The sequence below is a fragment of the Nerophis ophidion genome, linkage group LG15, assembly GCF_033978795.1.
Source record: "Nerophis ophidion isolate RoL-2023_Sa linkage group LG15, RoL_Noph_v1.0, whole genome shotgun sequence".
Classification (NCBI taxonomy): domain Eukaryota; kingdom Metazoa; phylum Chordata; class Actinopteri; order Syngnathiformes; family Syngnathidae; genus Nerophis; species Nerophis ophidion.
The window spans coordinates 21658621-21679874 of NC_084625.1; the positions used below are offsets into that span (position 1 = coordinate 21658621).

Consider the following 21254-nt stretch of genomic DNA (forward strand, 5'->3'; position numbering starts at 1 on the left):
CTAGTATTCATATAGCTAAAAAAAGTTTTGTTTTTTTTAAAAAGAAGGGTTTTTAAGCCTTTTTAAAAGCATCCACAGTCTGTGGTGCCTTCAGGTGGTCAGGGAGAGCGTTCCACAGACTGGAAGCGGCGGAGCAGAAAGCCCGGTCTCCCCTTGTTCGTAGCTTTGTCCTGGGAGGTTGGAGGGGGTTAGCCTGTCCAGAGCGGAGGTGTCTGGTGGAGAATTTGCTCGTGAGTAGTTCTTTGAGGCAGAGGGGGGCGTTTCCTTTGAGGAACTGGTGGTTTAGTAGGGAGACTTGGTATTCAATTCTGAGTGGAACAGGAAGCCAATGAAGGGATTTGATCATTGGTGTGATATGTTCATATTTCCGCACTCTCATCAGGATCCTAGCAGCACTATTCTGTACGTATTGCACCTTCTGGATGTTCTTGCTGGGGATCCCGACAAGAAGTGCGTTGCAGTAGTCGAGCCTGGAGGAGACAAAGGTGTGGATGAGCCTCTCGGCATCAGAGAGAGTGAGTGAGGGGCGGAGTTTAGCAATGTTCCTGAGGGAGTAGAAAGAGGTCTTGCACTGTTTGTTATTCATTTGAGCCTCAAAGGTCAAGTGAGGGTCCGTTCTAACACCCAGATTAGTGACTGAGGATGAGAGGTAAATGTGGCGGCCGGACAAATCAGTTAATTTTTGAGGTTGGAGGGCTGAAATTTGGAACACGTTTTTTATTTAAAATGACACCACGGCACTTTTTGCAAAGTTATTCCAAATAGGAGATATTGATTTACAACCCCTTTGCCCATTTTGATCACCCATTGACTCCCATTGTAACCCAGATTTTATAACATGCTTAATACCTGATATGTTACAATGCTTTTGCCATGAATACTGAATGGATGTAAGCATGTCCCTTGGAAATACAAGGAAAAATGCTTTGGGGTCAACCACTAGTTGATGAGAGGAGCCTGACGAGGTGGTTCAGACACATGGTCGGGAGGCCACCCGAACGCCTCCCTAGGTAAGTGTTTAGAGCACGTCCGACCGGTAGGAGACTTCGGGGAAGACCCAGGACATGTTGGGAAGACTATGTCCCCCGGCTGGCCTAAGAATGCCTCGGGACCCCCAGCAGGACGAAGTGGGGAAGCTTAGGCTGCTGCCCCCGCGACCCGACCTGGGATAAGCGGAAGAAGATGGATGGATAGTGTTTCTGCACTTGTCCATTCAAATGGAAACATCTGTCAACAAACGACTTAAAATGAATAAAAAATATCTTGATAGGTTGTTTTTGCTACAGAGAGGTGTGTATATGGGGTTTTAAATCATTTTAAATCACCATAAATGTTTCCCGGGCGCAGCACCGGTGCTGCCCACTGCTCCCCTCACTTCCCAGGGAGTGAGCAAGGGGATGGGTCAAATGCAGAGGACAAATTTCACCACACCTAGTGTGTGTGTGTGTGTGACAATCATTGGTACTTTTACTTTAACTTAAAATCATTTTGTGATTTTAAAGATTTGAAGCATTGAAAGTTTAAAAATATAATTATGTATCATTTACTTATAACACTTTAATGAGTTTGACCATTATCCGGCCAGGGTGGAATAGTGTGAGTTTTTGGAAAAAACTGTCATAGTTCCAAAAATAACAATGCATCAAAATCAGTTTTGTTAAGAATTATTGACTGATTGATTGATTGATTGATTGATTCATTGATTGATACTTTTATTAGTAGATTGCACAGTTCAGTACATATTCCGTACAATTGACCACTAAATGGTAACACCCGAATAAGTTTTTCAACTTGTTTAAGTCAGGGTCCACGTTAATCAATTCATGGACCTATTAAAGGCTGTAATTACTGCTACCTCATCTAAAGTATTCCACTTTGTAACCCGTTATTGGAAATGATGCATACTTACTTATAACATTTATTGAAGCAAGACCATTTTTTGTAGCTTAGGAGGCTTAACGTAGTTTGAAATTAAGTGAAATCAAGGGTCAGAGCATAAGAATTAGCCTAGAGACAGCTCTTATCTCAAAACAAAACACAAGTTGAGGTACAACTGTATAATAATGTGGCGATTGATAAAGATTGACCTCAATTTCCAATTAAAGGGTGATAATAACATGACGACAAATCTCAACGCTATCTTTGCCACAACAATCAAGCTGACCAACTTTTGGCCTAACAACATTTTGAGGCATTTTATCTTTGACTCCTGCCTCATCAATAGGTTGTATTCACCTGATGTAACGTCTATGCAAGCCTCCAAGTGTTGGGCCAGTCAGCGTTTGTTACATTCTGGGCGCAATTTGCCTTTCTATGCTTGCGTTAATTAGGCGGTCGGACCCGTGCAAATCCCGAAGAAAAGGAATGTTTATTCGGATTTCCTTGAGAGGTAACCCAAAAAGGGCAAAGGATGTCAAGATTTAACGAAAGATGCACCTGGGCATAGGTTGATTGACAACACTAAATTGGCCCTAGTGTGTGAATGTGAGTGTGAATGTTGTCTATCTATCTGTGTGGCCCTGCGATGAGGAAGCGAGTTGTCCAGAGTATACCCCGCCTTCCGTCCGAATGCAGCTGAGATAGGCTTCAGCACCCCCAGCGACCCCAAAAGGGACAAACGGTAGAGCATGTAAGGATGGATGGATGGATAGAGGACGAGAAAAGGGGCACGCACTCCAGTCAAAGGGAGCAGACTCGGAGAACGTACAGTACAAGTTTGCAGTGATCACTTCGTTAACCCTTGTGTAATGTTCATATTGGTTTTACTCAACCAGCGTTTGTGGGTTTGACGGACCCGTTGCATTTTGTGGCTTTTAATGCCTCGCACTCAAACACTTTTATGTTAAAATACTGAACAGATGTTTACCTGTTGATCTGTTCAATATTTTAACATAAAAGTGTTGGATTTTGAGGCATTAAAAGCCAAAAAATGCAACGAGTCCATCAGACCCACAAGCGCTGGCTGAGTAACAACAATATGAAAGATGCACGGAAAATTTCTCTGCCAGTTTCTGCATCCCACAGGGATTCTTCTTTTGTGTTTCTGCACCTGCGGTTCCCACACAAGGTTGCAACATTGTTTGTCAACATTGTCTGCTCTCATTTTCTCGCACATTTGACCCTCTGATGTTCAGTGTCTCCTCCTTTCTAGGTCTGCTAGGTGTGTGTGTGTGTGTGTGTGTGTGTCTGCTCTCATTTTCTCGCACATTTGACCCTCTGATGTTCAGTGTCTCCTCCTTTCTAGGTCTGCTAGGTGTGTGTGTGTGTGTGTGTGTGTGTATGAGTGTGTGTGTGTGTGTGTGTGTGTGCGCGCGCGCGTGCGTGTTTGTGTGTGTGTGTGTGGGGGGGGGGGGGGGGGGGGGTACAAAGAACATCAATTTCCAAACTTCTATTAGCCAGTGGCTCTAGACATCTTATATGTAAGATAAATGTGTAGGGGGGTGTATGGTGTGTGGTCATGAAGTATGTATTCTGATATATGTTCTTGACAGAAAATGAGCAAAAGTCAGTGAGTCTCAGATTGAAAAATTAATTAATTGTATATTTTTTCTTTTACTAAAACAATGAAAACGGGTCCCACAGACCTGAACCTCACACAAGGCTTACAGGCTTTTTTGATATACTTTTAACGTTTAGTATTTCCCATTTAAGTATTACATTGATTGTATTTGTATTTTATCTTGTTTGGAGTTCTTTAATAGCTCGGTTGGTAGAGTGGCCGTGCCAGCAACTTGAGGGTTGCAGGTTCGATTCCCGCTTCCGCCATCCTAGTCACTGCCGTTGTGTCCTTGGGCAAGACACTATACACACCTGCTCCCAGTGCCACCCACACTGGTTTAAATGTAACTTAGATATTGGGTTTCACTAAGTAAAGTGCTTTGAGTCACGAGAGATAAGCGCTATATAAATATAATTCAAAATAATTCAATCTTACTAAAAAACATGTTTAACGTCTGATAATTACTACATCAAGGCAAGACTTTGTACGAAAATAGCACAACATGGGGCTTCAATTTGCAAAGTGCTACTCTCACAAACACAATCTGGTAGTCAAAGTGATCAAATGCGTTGATACCTTCTCGATCAATCGCGACATTCTCTGCGACATAGCGCCATCCATCTGCAGTAACGACAACAATGGACACCCGATGAGCTACACAGCAAATAATACACTGACAAACCCAAATAATGAATAGCCTGCCACTCTGCATGGACATGACTCAGCAGCCAGGCCTTGAAATGAGGCAGGAAATCCATAAACGTTCCGCTGAGTCGCTCATCGATGAGAGAACCTGCCCTGTATGTCAAACTGCTTTCCAGCTAATTGTGTCATTAATTATTGATGCCAAGTGTGCGTGCTGGATGATGGCCAGGCTCCTGTCATCAGCGTAACTTTGCAGCATTAAACCACAAAAATGTCAACGGTAAAACTTTACAACGGTTGCACGGGTGTGGCCCTCGCACTGGCAAAAAGTCTGCCATCAAGACTGTGGGAATGCGTTCATCATACATTCTGGGGTTTCCATTACTTTTTTTTTTTTTTGCTGGTTAGCCAAATAAAAAAGGGGGTGCAAAAATGTCACGTGAAGTGTGGCGTGTATTTATTCATGCGGGGAGGTCATTATTTGAGATAATACGTTACTTTGCTTTGTTGTGTAGACGTGACACGCGACAGCTGTCATCAAGATGAACGCCAGGAAACCTGCGAGAGAATTTTAAGAGTTAAAGGCCAACTGAAATGAGATTTTCTTATTCAAACGGGGATAGCAGGTCCATTCTATGTGTCATACTTGATCATTTCGCGACATTGCCAGATTTTTGCTGAAAGGATTTAGTAGAGAACATCCACGATAAATTTCGCAACTTTTGGTCGCTAATAAAAAAGCTCTGCCTTTACCGGAAGTAGCAGACGATGACGTCACCGGTGTGAGGGCTCCTCACATCCTCACTTTGTTTATAATGTGAGCCTCCAGCATCAAGAGCTATTCGGGCCGGGAAAGCGACAATTTCCCCATTAATTTGAGCGAGGATGAAAAATTTGTGGATGAGGATATTGATAATGAAGGACTTCAAAAAAAAAAAAAAGGCGATTGCATTGGGAGCGATTCCGATGTTTTAAGACACATTTACTAGGATAATTCTGGGAAATCCCAATGTTAATATTTCATCATTGATATATAAACTATCAGACTGCGTGGTCGGTAGTAGTGGGTTTCAGTAGGCCTTTAACGGTGTTGGCAGTCATGTGAGATTTGTAATTTCACCCAAAGTATGATTATTAATTCCAAAAAATCCATATTCTACAATAACTTCACCCCTACAATAAACATGCCAGGGAGGGGCACTGTTTGTCCTGTGACAGCTTTTTTCCAACATCCATCCATCCATTTTCTACCGCTTGTCCCTTTCGGAGTCACGGATGGGGTGCTGGAGCCGATCTCAGCTGCATTCGGTTGGGAGGCGGGGTACACCCTGGACAAGTCGCCACCTCATCACAGATGGACAGACAACATTCACACTCACATTCACACACTAGGGACAAACTATCTTGTTAAATTGAGGGTAAAACTGCATAATAAAACATACAATACAGTCCATGGTTATGTTTTACTTTAGGAAAAGGATCATGATCAACATCAATTTTACATTGTACTATAGTTTTATCAAATCTGATCATTTCATTTGGCAACGCTGGTTCCCGGCAAGGTAGCAGTTGCGTTAGATGGCCTCAAGATGGCAGATTTCATCACCTAAGCACCCAGAAGACACATTTCCTTCTGTTCAAATGTTTGTGCTCTGATATTACCTTACTTTTACGGGGAACTGCACTTCTTTTTTTGACTTTTGCTCATCATTCACAATCCTTCTATAAGACAAGAACACATGTTTTTAATGCATTCTAACAAGTAAATAAAAGTTTGTAAAAGTCAGCAAAAAACCTCCATCATTGTTGTATTTACAAGCTGCATGTATATATGTAATGTAGTAACAGGTACATTCATAATAACATTTAATATTTACGTATTTTGCTTATTTTAAGCGTAATTGCAAAGTTTCAAACACGCATCACAATGTTCACTTTTCCCTTCAATAACAAACACTTAGTATGGGGACGGCAGTGGCGTGGTGGGTAGAACGGCCGTGCCAGCAACTTGAGGGTTCCAGGTTCGATCTCCGGCCATCCAAGTCACTTGTGTCCTTGGCCAAGACATTTCACCCTTGCTCCCAATAGTGCTCACACTGGTGAATGAATGATAGGTGATGGCCACGCAATGGTTGGGCAATTATTTTGACTCGGGGGCCAAATTTAGAGAGAAAAATGTGTCTGGGGGCCGGTACATCTATTTTTTGGAACACTAATAAAAAAACTCACAATAAAGTCTAATTGAATGCTAAAAATGTTATTACAGACAGCCTTAAAAACAGAATGGAATTTAATTTTTTTCTATGAACGATAAAACACTGAATATTGAGAACACATGAACGTCACACCCCTCCCAATCAACATATTTTACAATCAAGACAAATACAACCACAATGCAACAAACACAGCGAAATATGAACGTGAAAGGTAAAAACCCCCAAAAAACCTACAATCTGATATATGTGATATATCACTAAGCTTTAGAACTTTATAGTAAAAATCTCCTTCCACGTCTGTCCCTGACACCCACATTTCAGGCTGGCCGCTCTACAAACACTCTGTGGAAACGCTCCCCACCCACACTGCTTGGTGCCTCGTCTGACCTGCTGTGGTGTAGATTACCATAGTAACTAGTAGGGTTGTACGGTATACGAGTATTAATATAGTACCACAATACTAATGAATCATATTTGGTACCATACCGCCTCTGAAAACAACCTAAGATTTTTTGTTAAAATAAAGCCAATAATGCAATTTTTTCTGGTCCCCTTTATTTAGAAAAGTATCGAAAAGTACCGAAAAGTATCAAAATAATATTGGTATCAGGAAAACACGAGTCACTAAAATATCATGCAAAAGCCCAGATTCCTACCATTGAAATATGTTGTATAGTTCAAGATTTATGATAATTAGAAAACATCACTGCATATCATAACGGCAGCTACACTTTCCATCTTCCATCCATCCATCCATCCATCATCTTCCGCTTATCCGAGGTCGTGTCGCGGGGGCAGCAGCCTAAGCAGGGAAGCCCAGACTTCCCTATCTCCAGCCACTTCGTCTAGCTCTTCCCGGGGGATCCCGAGGCGTTCCCAGGCCAGCCGGGAGACATAGTCTTCCCAACGTGTCCTGGGTCTTCCCCGTGGCCTCCTACCAGCTGGACGTGCCCTAAACACTTACCTAGGGAGGCATTCGGGTGGCATCCTGACCAGATGCCCGAACCACCTCATCTGGCTCCTCTCGATGTGGAGGAGCAGCGGCTTTACTTTGAGTTCGTCCCGGATGGCAGAGCTTCTCACCCTATCTCTAAGGGAGAGCCCCGCCACCCGGCGGAGGAAACTCATTTCGGCTGCTTGTACCCGTGATCTTATCCTTTCGGTCATGACCCAAAGCTCATGACCATAGGTGAGGATGGGAACGTAGATCGACCGGTAAATTGAGAGCTTTGCCTTCCGGCTCAGCTCCTTCTTCACCACAACGGATCGATACAAGGTCCGCATTACTGAAGACGCCGCACCGATCCGCCTGTCGATCTCACGATCCACTCTTCCCCCACTCGTGAACAAGACTCCTAGGTACTTGAACTCCTCCACTTGGGGCAGGGTCTCCTCCCCAACCCGGAGATGGCATTCCACCCTTTTCCGGGCGAGAACCATGGACTCTGACTTGGAGGTGCTGATTCTCATTCCGGTCGCTTCACACTCGGCTGCGAACCGATCCAGTGAGAGCTGAAGATCCCGGCCAGATGAAGCCATCAGGACCACATCATCTGCAAAAAGCAGAGACCTAATCCCGTGGCCACCAAACCGGATCCCGTCAACGCCTTGGCTGCGCCTAGAAATTCTGTCCATAAAAGTTATGAACAGAATCGGTGACAAAGGGCAGTCTTGGCGGAGTCCAACCCTCACTGGAAACGTGTCCGACTTACTGCCAGCAATGCGGACCAAGCTCTGGCACTGAACGTACAGGGAGCGGATTGCCACAATAAGACAGTCCGGTACCCCATACTCTCTGAGCACTCCCCACAGGACTTCCCGAGGGACACGGTTGAATGCCTTCTCCAAGTCCACAAAGCACATGTAGACTGGTTGGGCAAACTCCCATGCACCCTCAAAAGATCTAAAACAAATATTTGGGAATGTCCGGCGGGCCAGATTAAAAAGCTTAATGGGCTGCATGTGGCCCCCGGGCCTTAATTTGCCCAGGTCTGACTTAGTGTGAATGAATAATGAGTTCTCACTTCTCTGTTTTGAGTATCTAGTCCAGGGGTCCCCAAACTAAGGCCAGCCAGCATCCGAAATTCGTTTTTAAATCTGTCCTCATGACGTCTCAATGGACGAATTTGAAGATGTCGAGGGGCAACTCTTGGCCCGCAGGCCGTAGTTTGGACACCTAGGATCTATAATTAACTTTTACCAACTCAGAGGGGATGAAGCAGCTCACCGGCTGACGTTGTCGTTATAGCAGCATAAGTTAGCTCTGTGATCACGGCGCCGGTAAAAATAGTTTGTCTGCGTATTGTGTTTATTTATCGCTAATACTTGGTTAATATTCAGGTCACGAGATGTAAGCGGGGCTTCACGGTGGGAGAGGGGTTAGTGTGTCTGCCTCACAACACGAAGGTCCGGAGTAGTCCTGGGTTCAATCCCGGGCTCGGGATCTTTCTGTGTGGAGTTTGCATGTCCTCCCCATGAATGCGTGAGTTCCCTCCGGGTACTCCGGCTTCTTCCCACTTCCAAAGACATGCACCTGGGGATAGGTTGATTGCCAACACTAAATTGGCCCTAGTGTGTGAATGTGAGTGTGAATGTTGTCTGTCTATCTGTGTTGGCCCTGCGGTGAGGTAGCGACTTGTCCAGGGTGGACCCCGCCTTCTGCCCGATTGTAGCTGAGATAGGCACCAGCGCCCCCCGCAACCCCAAAGGAAATAAGCAGTAGGAAATGGATGGATGGATGGAGATGTAAGTGTAGTATTGCTGGCTGTTTGGGGATTTTTTTTAGGGTTTTATGGGTGAAATACAGCAGTGGTTCTCAACCTTTTTTCAGTGATGTACCCCCTGTGAACATTTTTTTTAATTCAAGTACCCCCTAATCAGAGCAAAGCATTTTTGGTTGCAAAAAAGAGATAAAGAAGTAAAATACAGCAATATGTGATCAGTTTCTGATTTATTAAATTGTATAACAGTGCAAAATATTGCTCAATTGTAGTGGTCTTTCTTGAACTATTTGGAAAAAAATAACTAAAAATAACTAAAAACGTGTTGAAAAATAAACAAGTGATTCAATTATGAATAAAGATTTCTACACATTGAAGTAATCATCAACTTAAAGTGCCCTCTTTGGGGATTGTAATAGAGATCCATCTGGATTCATGAACTTAATTCTAAACATTTCTTCACAAAAAAATAAATCTTTAACATCAATATTTATGGAACATGTCCACAACAAATCTAGCTGTCAACACTGAATATTGCATTGTTGCATTTCTTTTCACAGTTTATGAACTTACACTCATATTTTGTTGAAGTATTATTCAATAAATATATTTATAAATGATTTTTGAATTGTTGCTATTTTTAGAATATTTAAAAAAAATCTTGTGTACCCCTTGGCATACATTCAAGTACCCCCAGGGGTACGCGTACCCCAATTTGAGAACCACTGATATAGAGTATTCCCATTAGCTGCATTGTTAGTCACTTTGAACCTGCTGTATTTTACGGAAAGTTTTCACATAATTACTGGGTTTTAAATATAGATGATTTTACAACTCAGTGGCCTAGTGGTTAGAGTGTCCGCCCTGATATCGGTAGATTGTGAGTTCAAACCCCGGCCGAGTCATACCAAAGACTATAAAAATGGGACCCATTACTTCCCTGCTTGGCACTCAGCATCAAGGGTTCGAATGGGGGTTAAATCACCAAAAATGATTCCTGGGCGTGGCCAACGCTGCTGCTCACTGCTCACCTCCCAGGGGATAATCAAGGGTGATGGGTCAAATGCAGAGAATAATTTTGCCACACCTAGTGTGTGTGTAACAATTAAGTTAACGTACCAATGACTGTCACACACACACTAGGTGTGGTGAAATTATTCTCTGCATTTGACCCATCACCCTTGGTTACCTCTAGGATTTGAGGGGAGCAGCGGGCTGCAGTGGTGGCCACGCCCGGGAATCATTTAAGTCCCATCTTAAAATTCATTTGTATACTCTAGCCTTTAAATAGACCCCCTTTTTAGACCAGTTGATATGCCGTTTCTTTTCTTTTTTCCTCTGCCCCCCTCTCCCTTGTGGAGGGGGTCCAGTCCGGTGGCCATGGAGGAAGTGCTGGTTGTCCAGAGTTGGGACCCGGGATGGACCGGTCACCTGTGCATCGGTTGGGGTCATCTCTGCGCTGCTGACCTGTCTCCGCTTGGGATGGTCTCCTGCTGGATCCACTATGGACGGGACTCTTGCTACTATATTGGATCCACTATGGACTGGACTTTCACAATATCACGTTAGACCCGCTCGACATCCATTGCTTTCGGTCTCCCCTAGAGGGAGGGTGGTAGCCCACATATGCAGTCCTCTCCAAGGTTTCTCATAGTCATTGTCACCGACGTCCCACTGGGGGGAATTTTTTCTTGCCCTTATGTGGGCTCTGTACCGCGGATGTCGTTGTGGCTTGTGCTTCCCTTTGAGACACTTGTGATTTAGGGCTATATAAATAAACACTGATTGATTGATTGATTGATTGATTGATTGATTGATTGATACAATCATTGGTACTTTAACTTTTTTTGTTCTCCGAGATCAGGTGAAAATATTAGTTACTTCTGAAGTTAATGGCAAAAACTCAATAAAAAGTATTATGGCTCTCAGTTTGACCACTGCAAGCTGGAATCGCAAAAGTAAAAAAAGTAATGATCATTTTAGAGGTATTACCTCACCCAAAAGCACACAACTGCAGACAGTGTTTACTTAAAAAAAGAGACTATCAGTAGACATTTGGAAAAGAAATATTTTTAGACAGTGTAGCTGTCTGCTTGTAAGCATACATCTGACTCTACTTAGCGCTGTGAAGGAAAGCATGCCTGCTAGTAAAAGTGAGGCGACTGCCTACCAACCCCTCAGGCACCGTTAAATGCACAAACAAGTTTTTGGGTTGTTTTTTTTTTAAAGAACTTTTCTTACCACATACTTGCCCCTACCCGAGTTACAGACTGCTGGACGCTTAATAAGAGCATACTTGTTCAGTGTCAAAAACAGGATGCATGTAAAACTATGACGGCATATCGTCACACTAAGTTGACTTCCAGCTAAAAATGCACATTGGCAGCAACAAAGCCTACGCTTCTTTGTCCCATTTCTTTGACTCTGTTGGCAGGAAATATACAAAAAGCAAGGGGGGTGTGCTTTGTGTACGAGTGTTATGTTGCCTGGGCAGAGACAATATGATTGGGTGTTTCCTCAGACAGTGTTTAGCAGCCAACAGAGGTCGAGGTTGTGTTATGTTACATAATGAGTGTTTTAGACAATTAAAAAACACCTCTTTTTTGGTATCGTCAGCAGTTATTTTGGTTTCACTTAACTTTTGAGCAGCAGACTAAACACCAGTGATGTTTCTTTCCCCCAAGGAGCTTTGAGAATACTTTTGCATTTGCAGTGTTTAGAAACATGAACCTCATTATTCTGTCCACTAGGGGTCAGCATTTGACATCTTTTCCCAAGTTAAAATATTTAATGCATTAATGCACAATATTTATGCACACGCTAAAGTCGACGATGCTCGCAATGGCGAGTGTGTCCGGTGCGCATGCGCCAGATGACGTACCGTATGGCGTCATCGACGTACAGGATAAACACGGTGATTTATGGTTAAAATGTCGTGCAAATATGTTCTGGATGTTTATGAGGGGCGTGACTTGCGTCTTGTCAAAAAGTGTGCGGTTTTAAAGTCACCTTGCCACCCCCCGCCCCCCCACCTTCCCCGCCGCCACTCTCCTCCCTCGCCCTCCCCTCCCCTCCCTCCCCCCCGGGAGATGATTCGCGAGGAAGATGCGCGCTCTCAGAGATTTCCGCCGACATTCGCCCTCGCTCGGCCGCACCGACGCGCTGTTGTGACGCGCCGCCGCCGCCACCGGAGCGCCTCGGCTCCTGCCGCCGCGGGACCCACAGGTGGATCGCGCGCCTTCCAGCTGTTTCGACGAGCCGCCCCCCCTCCCCCACCTCCGCCCCAGTAAATCGCCCACCAAACGAGCTCCTCCAGCCCCAGCGAGACCGAGGCAGATGCCCGTCGCACTGCTGTCACCCCGGCTTCTACTATGGTGGAGTTCCCATCCCTGAGCCCTTACTGGCCGCTGCTCCGCTTCCTGGTGCCTCTGGCGATCACCAATGTTGCCATCGACCTCGGCGAGCAGGTAACTCTCTCTCCGTGTGCCCCCCTACCGCCCCTCCCGATAGGCGTTTAGGTTCGGGCAGGAAGCGGCTGGCTAGCGGCAGCTATTGCTAACGATGACTTCGCCCCCCTCCACTCCTCACACAAAATGACAACATTTCGACGGTGTAGCCTCAGCTAGCTCAGCTTTGGGAGAAGATGCGTGTGTCATCACCACCTGCCTTGCTAAATCAGTGTTGCTGTGATCAGGCGGCAGGAAGCACAAGGAGATGTTGGGATTAAGCTTATGTAACTGTGTTAACCTATAAATAGCCTTGCTTCTGTAATGGGAAAGGGCAGCTGGACTGAAAGGTGGACTTAAGAGTCTTTAACTGCTTCCTTTTTTTAAATTATTGCACACTGGGACTTGACTCCCTCTCATCCGGTTGGTCCTCCAGGCCCTCAACAGGGGCATCGCCACGGTCAAGGAGGATGCGGTGGAGATGCTGGCCAGCTACGGCCTGGCCTACTCGCTCATGAAGTTCTTCACGGGCCCCATGAGCGACTTCAAGAATGTGGGCTTGGTGTTTGTGAACAGCAAGCGCGACCGCAGGAAGGCCGTGTTGTGCATGGCGGCGGCGGGGGCCATCGCGTTCATTCTGCATATCCTGATAGGTGCGTGCCAGTCACCAACCCACTTCCTGTCAGTGCGATGTGTTCTCTGTGACTCGTATGACTCATGTGGTGTGTTTTCATGCAGCCTACACAGACCTGGGCTACTACATCGTTAATAAGCTCCACCATGTGGATGAGTCTGTGGGCCACAAGACCCGGAAAGCGTTTTTCTACTTGGCGGCGTTCCCTCTCCTGGATGCGATGGTGAGCCTTCTGGTTTTGATTGATTGATTAATACTTTTATTAGTAGATTGCACAGTTCAGTAAATATTCTGTACAATTGACCACTAAATGGTAACAGCCGAATAAGTTTTTCAACTTGTTTAAGTCGGGGTCCACGTTAATCAATTCCTAATGTTGGATCCGGTGTTGAAAATGACCCTCGGCAAATCTTCTTCCGGTAGGCGTGGATTCACGCCGGCATCCTCCTGAAGCACAAGTACAGCGTCATCGTGGGCTCAGCCTCCATCTCCGACGTCGTGGCCCAGGTACCGTAACCCCACACCCTCCACCTCAACTTTTCGGTACCCTCCTATTGAGGAATTTAACTACAGTATTGGGGCATTTAAAGGGGGCAGAGTTAGACAGTGTCGTTTGTTTGTTAATGGGTAAACAAAAAATAGACATTGAAGATTAATTCCTTTGTTCAAGGCTGGGTAGTGATTCTCAAACTGGTGGTATGCCAAATAATTAATGCATATTAAACCACACAGTGTTACTGTTCAAACTGTGATGTAATGTTACAGTGGCCAAAATGTTAAATATACTTGTTAAATAAAATATCTGCCTTTTGTAAATAAATATTTAGGCCTACTACACTACTGTGTTTTATTGTTGGTGGTACTTTGAGAGTCAAGTATTTTATGAAATGGTACTTGGTAAAAAGAAAAGTTTGAGAACCACTGCTCCAGGGCGACCTCTACAGTTGTCAATTGGTAGTGGTGTTCTTGTGCCACTACGCTTTGTTTCTACCAATTTTAGTTGGGTACTTAGAGCATACTTGCCAACCTTGAGACCTACGAAATTGGGAGATGGGTGGGGTGTGTATGGGGTGTATATATTTTCAGGTATTTCTTATATATATATATGGATATATATATATATAGCGTATATATATATACTGTATATATATGTATGTATATATATATGTATATATGTACATATATATGTGTATATATGTACATATATATATGTGTATATATGTAAATATATGTGGATATGTATATAAATATATATGTGTATATGTATATATATATATATGTGTGTATATATATATATATATATATATATATATATATATATATATATTAGAGATGCGCGGTTTGCGGTCTCATCCGCGGATAAACCGCGGGTCGGGCGGTTGACATTACGAAAAAGTAGATTTTAATTAGATTCGGGCGGGTGGCGGATAAATATTTGATATGCATGGTTCTGTGATCGGTATCTTTTGCCATTCAAAGTGCCATTTAAGACCCGTGTCATGAAGCAAAGAAGACAATAAGAGATGCTGCTATTATTCTCCTGAATGACTGCCGGTAGTCACCCAGATAATAAGTATTAGGGCGTGCTATGAAGCCATTGGCTTTGACGCCTACTACATGTACGATCTGCTTGACAGTCCAGCATCATGTTGTGTGGCTTCCACGGTAACATGCACACGACTGCAAGGCATACTGGGTGACCGGGGTACACTAATGGTTGTGATATAAACAATTTTAACACTCTTAGTAATATGTGCCACGCTGTGAAGCCACACCAATTAAGAACGAGAAACACATTTCGGGAGAACATCCTCACAGTAACACAACATAAACGCAACACAACAAATACCCATAATCCTTTGTATTCATGACACTTCCTGACTATTTTATACACCCCGCTAGCAGCGGTGCAATTTGGTACCACTTTTTGGGACGCAAGACACAAAAATGGGGAAAAAAAACCTAAGATTGTACGAATGAGGGAAAAAAAGTGCCATGATATAATCTTAACATAGCATACACACACATTAAGTAATGTAGAAATCTTACTGGATCACACGGATTGACGGTGGTTCTCTTCTTGCAGATCGTGTTCGTGGCCATTCTCCTCCACAGCAATCTGGAATGCGTAGAGCCTCTCCTCATCCCCATCCTCTCCCTCTACATGGGCGCTTTGGTCCGCTTCAGCATCGTGGGCCTGGGTTACTACTGCAACATCCACGACGCCATTCCCGACTCCAGCGGACTGGATGTTGGCGTGAGTGCCACGAGAGCTCTGCGCCAGAGAAAAAAAAACAAAAGAGGCGCTGATTAGCGAGATGTTGCTCCTGTGCAGGGCGACGCCACCATCAAGAAGATGCTGAGCTTCTGGTGGCCGCTGGCCCTCATCCTTGCCACACAACGCATCAGCCGGCCCATCGTCAATCTCTTTGTGTCCCGAGACCTCAAGGGTACCACTAAGGCCACAGAGGTGGGGCTACTTTTTCAATGATAAGAGTGGAAGATAGATGGATGATTAATTCCATAAACACAAGACATGACAACAAAACTGGTAGCTAACTCCCTCCGGAGTTTTCTGCTGTGCACGCTTCCACAAAGCTATTTCCCGGAGAGACCTAGAAACAAGTGACAACACATTCCTACTTGCTCTACCTCGTGTGTGTGTGTGTTACAATAACAAGCCAACACACCTGAAACTTTCATATCTGCAAAAATATATTTAAAGGGTCTGGGTGTATCTGCTTCAATTACATATTTGCTGTGGTTCCAGGCTGTGGCTGTGCTCACAGCGACATACCCAGTGGGTCACATGCCCTACGGCTGGTTAACTGAACTGAGGGCAGTTTATCCCGCTTTTGACAAGGTAAATGGCACACACGCACTCACACAGATCATTGTAAAACCCTTTGTTGTTTTGTTAACACGCTCATCATTCCCACAGAACAACCCCAGCAACAAGATAAACGCTGGCAGTCCCGTCACCAAGTCGCACATTAAAAAGTTTACATTCTGCTGTCTGGCCCTGTCGCTAACGGTAAGGCTCGTTCACTTGTTTATGAAATAAGACTACAAAACATCCTCGGTGCAGTTAAGTAATATTCCACTTTGGCGTAGTGAGGTGTGGTGTTTCAGTATTCATTTCCATCACGGATTGTTTACGTTCTCGCTTGACTGAGGTGATGTCAGTTTCTCTTGATTTAGCAATGTAGCTTTCACCTTCCAAGTGACAATGCAACAGAGATGAAGCGTGGATATACTTTAGAGTAGTCAGTGTACAGCTTTTTTTAGCAGTATAGATGCATTATCTACTGAAAATAATAGCTGGCAACACAAATAAGTACACCACACAAATTGTGTCCCTTGTGTGAAGTACCAAGCACTGCAAAAAGTCAGTGCTCAAAAACAAGAAAAAACATTACAAAAATTAAGGGTATTATATTTGAACTGAGCAAAATGATCTGCCAATAGAACAAAAAAATTTGGCTTGTCAAGACTTTGCAAAACAAGTAAAATTAGCTAACTTCAATGAACCCAAAAATACCTTAAAATAAGTATATTCTCACTAATAACAAGTGCTCTTTTTTTTTGGTAGAAAAAAAAGAGACCTTTTTGCTCAATATGTTGAAAAATATTCTTAAATTAAGTACCGTATTTTTCGGACTGTAAGTCGCAGTTTTTTTTCATACCGGGGGTGCGACATATACTCCGGAGCGACTTGTGTGTGAAATTATTAAGACATTACCGTAAAATATCCATCCATCCATTTTCTACCGCTTATTCCCTTTTGGGGTCGCGGGGGGCGCTGGCGCGTATCTCAGCTACAATCGGGCGGAAGGCGGGGTACACCCTGGACAAGTCGTCACCTCATCGCAGGGCCAACACAGATAGACAGACAACATTCACACTCACATTCACACACTAGGGCCAATTTAGTGTTGCCAATCAACCTATCCCCAGATGCATGTCTTTGGAAGTGGGAGGAAGCCGGAGTACCCGGAGGGAACCCACGCATTCAAGGGGAGAACATGCAAACTCCACACAGAAAGATCCCGAGCCTGGATTTGAACCCAGGACTGCAGGACCTTCGTATTGTGAGGCAGACGCACTAACCCCTCTTCCACCGTGAAGCCCCACCGTAAAATATCAAATAATATTATTTATTTCATTCGCGGAAGAGACGAAGAAAATGTCTGCAATCGTCACACACATCAACAATTTTCACATACACGTCAACCAATAAGAATTTGGCAGGGGAGCGTCGTGGCAGAAGTGCGTTGTGGGTCATGGAATGCTAACTGCTATATGCTATATTTTTCTGCCGTGGCTATTAAAATGGATCATTTCATCATTGGCAGTAACTTATAAAAACTGAGAAGCGCTCAACAAAAATGGCACCGAAAAGGAAATCATGTACTGCAGATTAAAAGATGGACGTAGTGAAATATGCAGCAGGAAACGACAAGAGGAAGTGGCGCATACCTTTGGAGTTGGCAGAGTTGATTAGAAGCGACATCGAGGAAGAAGATTTCATGGGATTTATCGATTAGGAGTGACGGATTGTTTGGTAAATGTATAGCATGTTCTATATGTTATAGTTATTTGAATGACTCTTAACCATAATATGTTATGTTAACATACCAGGCACCTTCTCAGTTGGTTATTTATGCGTCATATAACGTACACTTATTCAGACTGTTGTTCACTATTTATTTATTTTAAATTGCCTTTCAAATGTCTATTCTTGGTGTTGGATTTTATCAAATAAATGTCCCCCAAAAATGCGACTTTTCCAGTGCGACGTATATATGTTTTTTTCCTTGTTTATTATGCATTTTCGGCCGGTGCGACTTATACTCCGGAGCGATTTATAATCCAAAAAATACGGTAAATGCTAGTGCCATTATCTTGACATAATTATATGATTTTTTTTCATGCTTGAAATAAGAAAAAGTAGTTTTATACTTGTGAGTGTCAATGACACAGTTTTGCATCAGCTGATATTCCAGTTCCATGCATGTTTTATTCAATATAGGTCATAAAATCTCAGCAACAAGCTGTAATATCTTACTGAGATAATTTAGGACCAAAACCCTTAAAACAAGTAAAACACTCTAACATAAAATCTGCTAAGTGAGAAGAATTATCTTATCAGACAGAAAATAAGCAAATATCACCCTAATTTGAGATATTTACTCTTACTTAGATTTCAGATTTTGCAGTGGGGGCATGGACTTTTACCAAGTTCGCCCTTCCACGTTGACATCAAAGGTGGAGCGGGTCGGTTTTCAGACACATTATTCGTTCATCCCCTTGAGGATGCCCCACAGGTACTCCTGATTCTAGGTTCCTTCTTTGGCGTGATCATCTTGCAGGTGTTTCAGACACCTTTTTTACTTCCACATGTTTTGACGGTCAGCCGCAGTCTTCCTAAAAGGTGTCACGTGACTACTGTCAGCTGTATTCCTTAGACGTGGCGAAGTGGACAGACCAGACAGATTAGATCCACTTGGGTGGCCAAGTCCTCCCGCTACATCAGGTTTGTCGGGTTGGCCACCACAAGGAAGCACATCTGACGTGAGACTTTGGAGGAAAACCGCAGATGACAGTCAAAACATGTCAGGGTACAAACATTATCTGATGTACATGGAAAAAAAATGTGTCTGAATATTACAAACTAAAACACAGACTTAATAAGGCAAAATTGTCCCAGTACATGTTGGAATTCATGTTTTTTTTAATGAACCACAGGTCAACAGCTTTCATGCAGCCACAGACCATGACATGAATTAGACAATGATGGTTGTTTGAGGCAATAAATAAATCTGATGCTACAAGCTGTACACAGACTACTCCTAAGTGTATCATAGTTTACTGTCTACAATATTGTCCCTTGAGAATACACCTCTTGCTAAATATGAGAGTTGTGTACTTACTTACGTGAGATACTGTACAGCCAGCATGCAGGACAAAACCTGCATGTGATCCAACACTTGTGGAATTGTGCTGCATGACTCAAAAGCGTTCCAGTACTGGTGCAACCAGTCTGCAGCAATGAAGGAAAATACAGTGAGGCATATGGAACAAGGTCGAAGGTCAACTTCTGCATTTCAAACATCTACAGTTGGGAGGCCGACTGTGTCACGTGGCCCCACTGCATGTGCCCTTCCCATGCTTGTGGTGTCAGGTTGCACAAAGTCCAAAAAGAAAAAAAGAGGGCGCTCAATATGTTGGCATTTAGAAAGAGGTTAAAGAGGAACTGCACTTTTGAAAAAAAGCAACAAAAAAAAAGCCTATTATGCCCAATCTCTATGTCAGACAAGAACACGTTTTTTATTTTTTATGCATTCTAATTGGTACTATAGAGAAAGTTAAGGGAGCTAACAATGCAGCTAATGGGAGTACTCTTCCGCTCATAAAGCCCTCTAAAAACATCCATAAACCACCAACATTACTCCATTTGCATCTTGTGACCTAAATATTAACCAAGTGTTAGCGATATGGTTGTTATAAGCGCTAACGCAGAGAAACTAATTTTAGTGGCAAATTGATCTCAGAAAGCTAACTAGCTTGCTCAACAGCGACAGTGTTAACATAGTGAGGTGATGAGATGCTGCATCGCCTCTGAGCTGGTGAAAGTTAATTCGAGATTATAAATCCAGCGCTCAAATTTTACCGCAGCATTTTCCGAGACCATTCTCGTCATTTGCCGTAGTGCCCCAAAAATGTACCAACATTTGCAGCAAGAACATGCCGTGACCGCCCTTGACTTTTAAAGGCCTACTGAAATGAGATTTTCTTATTTAAACGGGGATAGCAGGTCCATTCTATGTGTCATACTAGATCATTTTACGATATTGTCATATTTTTGCTGAAAGGATTTGGTAGAGCACATCGACGATAACTTTTGGTCACTAATAAAAAAGCCTTGCCTGTACCGGAAGTAGAAGCAGATGTGCGCGTGACGTCACCGGTGTGAGGGCTCCTCACATCCTCACATTGATTACAATCATGGCCAACAGCAGCGCGAGCGATTCTGACCGAGAAGCGACAAGTTCCCCATTAATTTGAGCGAGGATGAAAGATTCCTGGATGAGGATAGTGAGAGTGAAGGACTAGAAGAAAAAACAAAAAAAGAAAAAAAAAGACGAGGGCAGTGGGAGCGATTCAGATGTTATTATACACATTTACTAAGATAATTCTGGAAAATCCCTTATCTGACTATTGTGTTACTAGTGTTTTAGTGAGATTATAAAGTCATACCTGAAAGTCGGAGAGTGTAGTGACCGCCAGTGTCTCTGAGTGAAGCCATGGAGGAGCCAAGAAAGTCGCAGCTGCCTCTTTGACAGCTGCTGCAGGAAGAACGACACAAGCTCCGCTCATGTCTCTGGTTAGAGCCAACTTATTACCACAATTTTCTCACCAAAACCTGCTGGTTGACATGTAGCTTGACCGCTCTGTTCCATATTAAAGCTTCACAACAAACAAAGAAACATTGGCTGTGTTTGTGTTGCTACAGCCGGCTGCAATACACCGCTTTCCACCAAATGCATTCTTCTTTGTAGTATCCATTATTAATTGAACAAATTGCAAATGATTCAGCAACACAGATGTCCAGAATACTGTTTAATTATGCGATTAAATCGGACGACTTTTAGCCGTGAGTGGTGCTGGGATAAAATGTCCGCTACAACCAATAACGTCACAAGCACGCGTCAACATAAGTGTCATCATTCCGCGACGTTTTCAACAGGACATTTTGTGGAAAATTAAAAATTGTATTTTAGTAAACTAAAAAGGCCGTATTGGCATGTGTTGCAATGTTAAGATTTCATCATTGATATATAAACTATCAGTGGGTAGTAGTGGGTTTCAGTAGGCCTTTAACTTGTTAATGGACAAGGGATATAATGGTATAATGATAATTTGTGATGATTTCTGACGGCTAGTAATACCGTAAAATTTTTTAATGACAGTCATTTATTAATGCATTTTTGGCAACACGAAGTCATTTGGCTTGATAATGATGGCAGGCCAACGACACAGACTTTGCTGCGGAGATTTCCCCTGGGAGTAAACAGAGCCAAGCATTTGGTT

General features: G+C 43.5%; 1 protein-coding gene and 1 long non-coding RNA gene across 2 annotated transcripts in view; one reads left to right on the forward strand and one right to left on the reverse strand.

Annotated features, from left to right (window-relative positions):
• Positions 1-19307, reverse strand: LOC133569425 (uncharacterized). The gene is made up of 3 exons (XR_009809809.1): positions 19098-19307; positions 15210-15435; positions 1-470 (listed from the first exon to the last, which is right to left on the reverse strand). It is a non-coding gene; the product is annotated as an uncharacterized LOC133569425 (long non-coding RNA).
• Positions 12184-21254, forward strand: part of LOC133569423 (progressive ankylosis protein homolog) — an 18215-nt gene continuing 9144 nt past the window's right edge. The window contains exons 1-8 of the mRNA XM_061921755.1: positions 12184-12547; positions 12963-13179; positions 13265-13383; positions 13584-13667; positions 15247-15417; positions 15496-15630; positions 15931-16023; positions 16102-16194. Of these exons, the coding sequence (XP_061777739.1) occupies positions 12452-12547; positions 12963-13179; positions 13265-13383; positions 13584-13667; positions 15247-15417; positions 15496-15630; positions 15931-16023; positions 16102-16194 (1008 nt within the window). The 5' untranslated portion in view covers positions 12184-12451. The remainder of the gene's footprint in view (positions 12548-12962; positions 13180-13264; positions 13384-13583; positions 13668-15246; positions 15418-15495; positions 15631-15930; positions 16024-16101; positions 16195-21254) is intronic.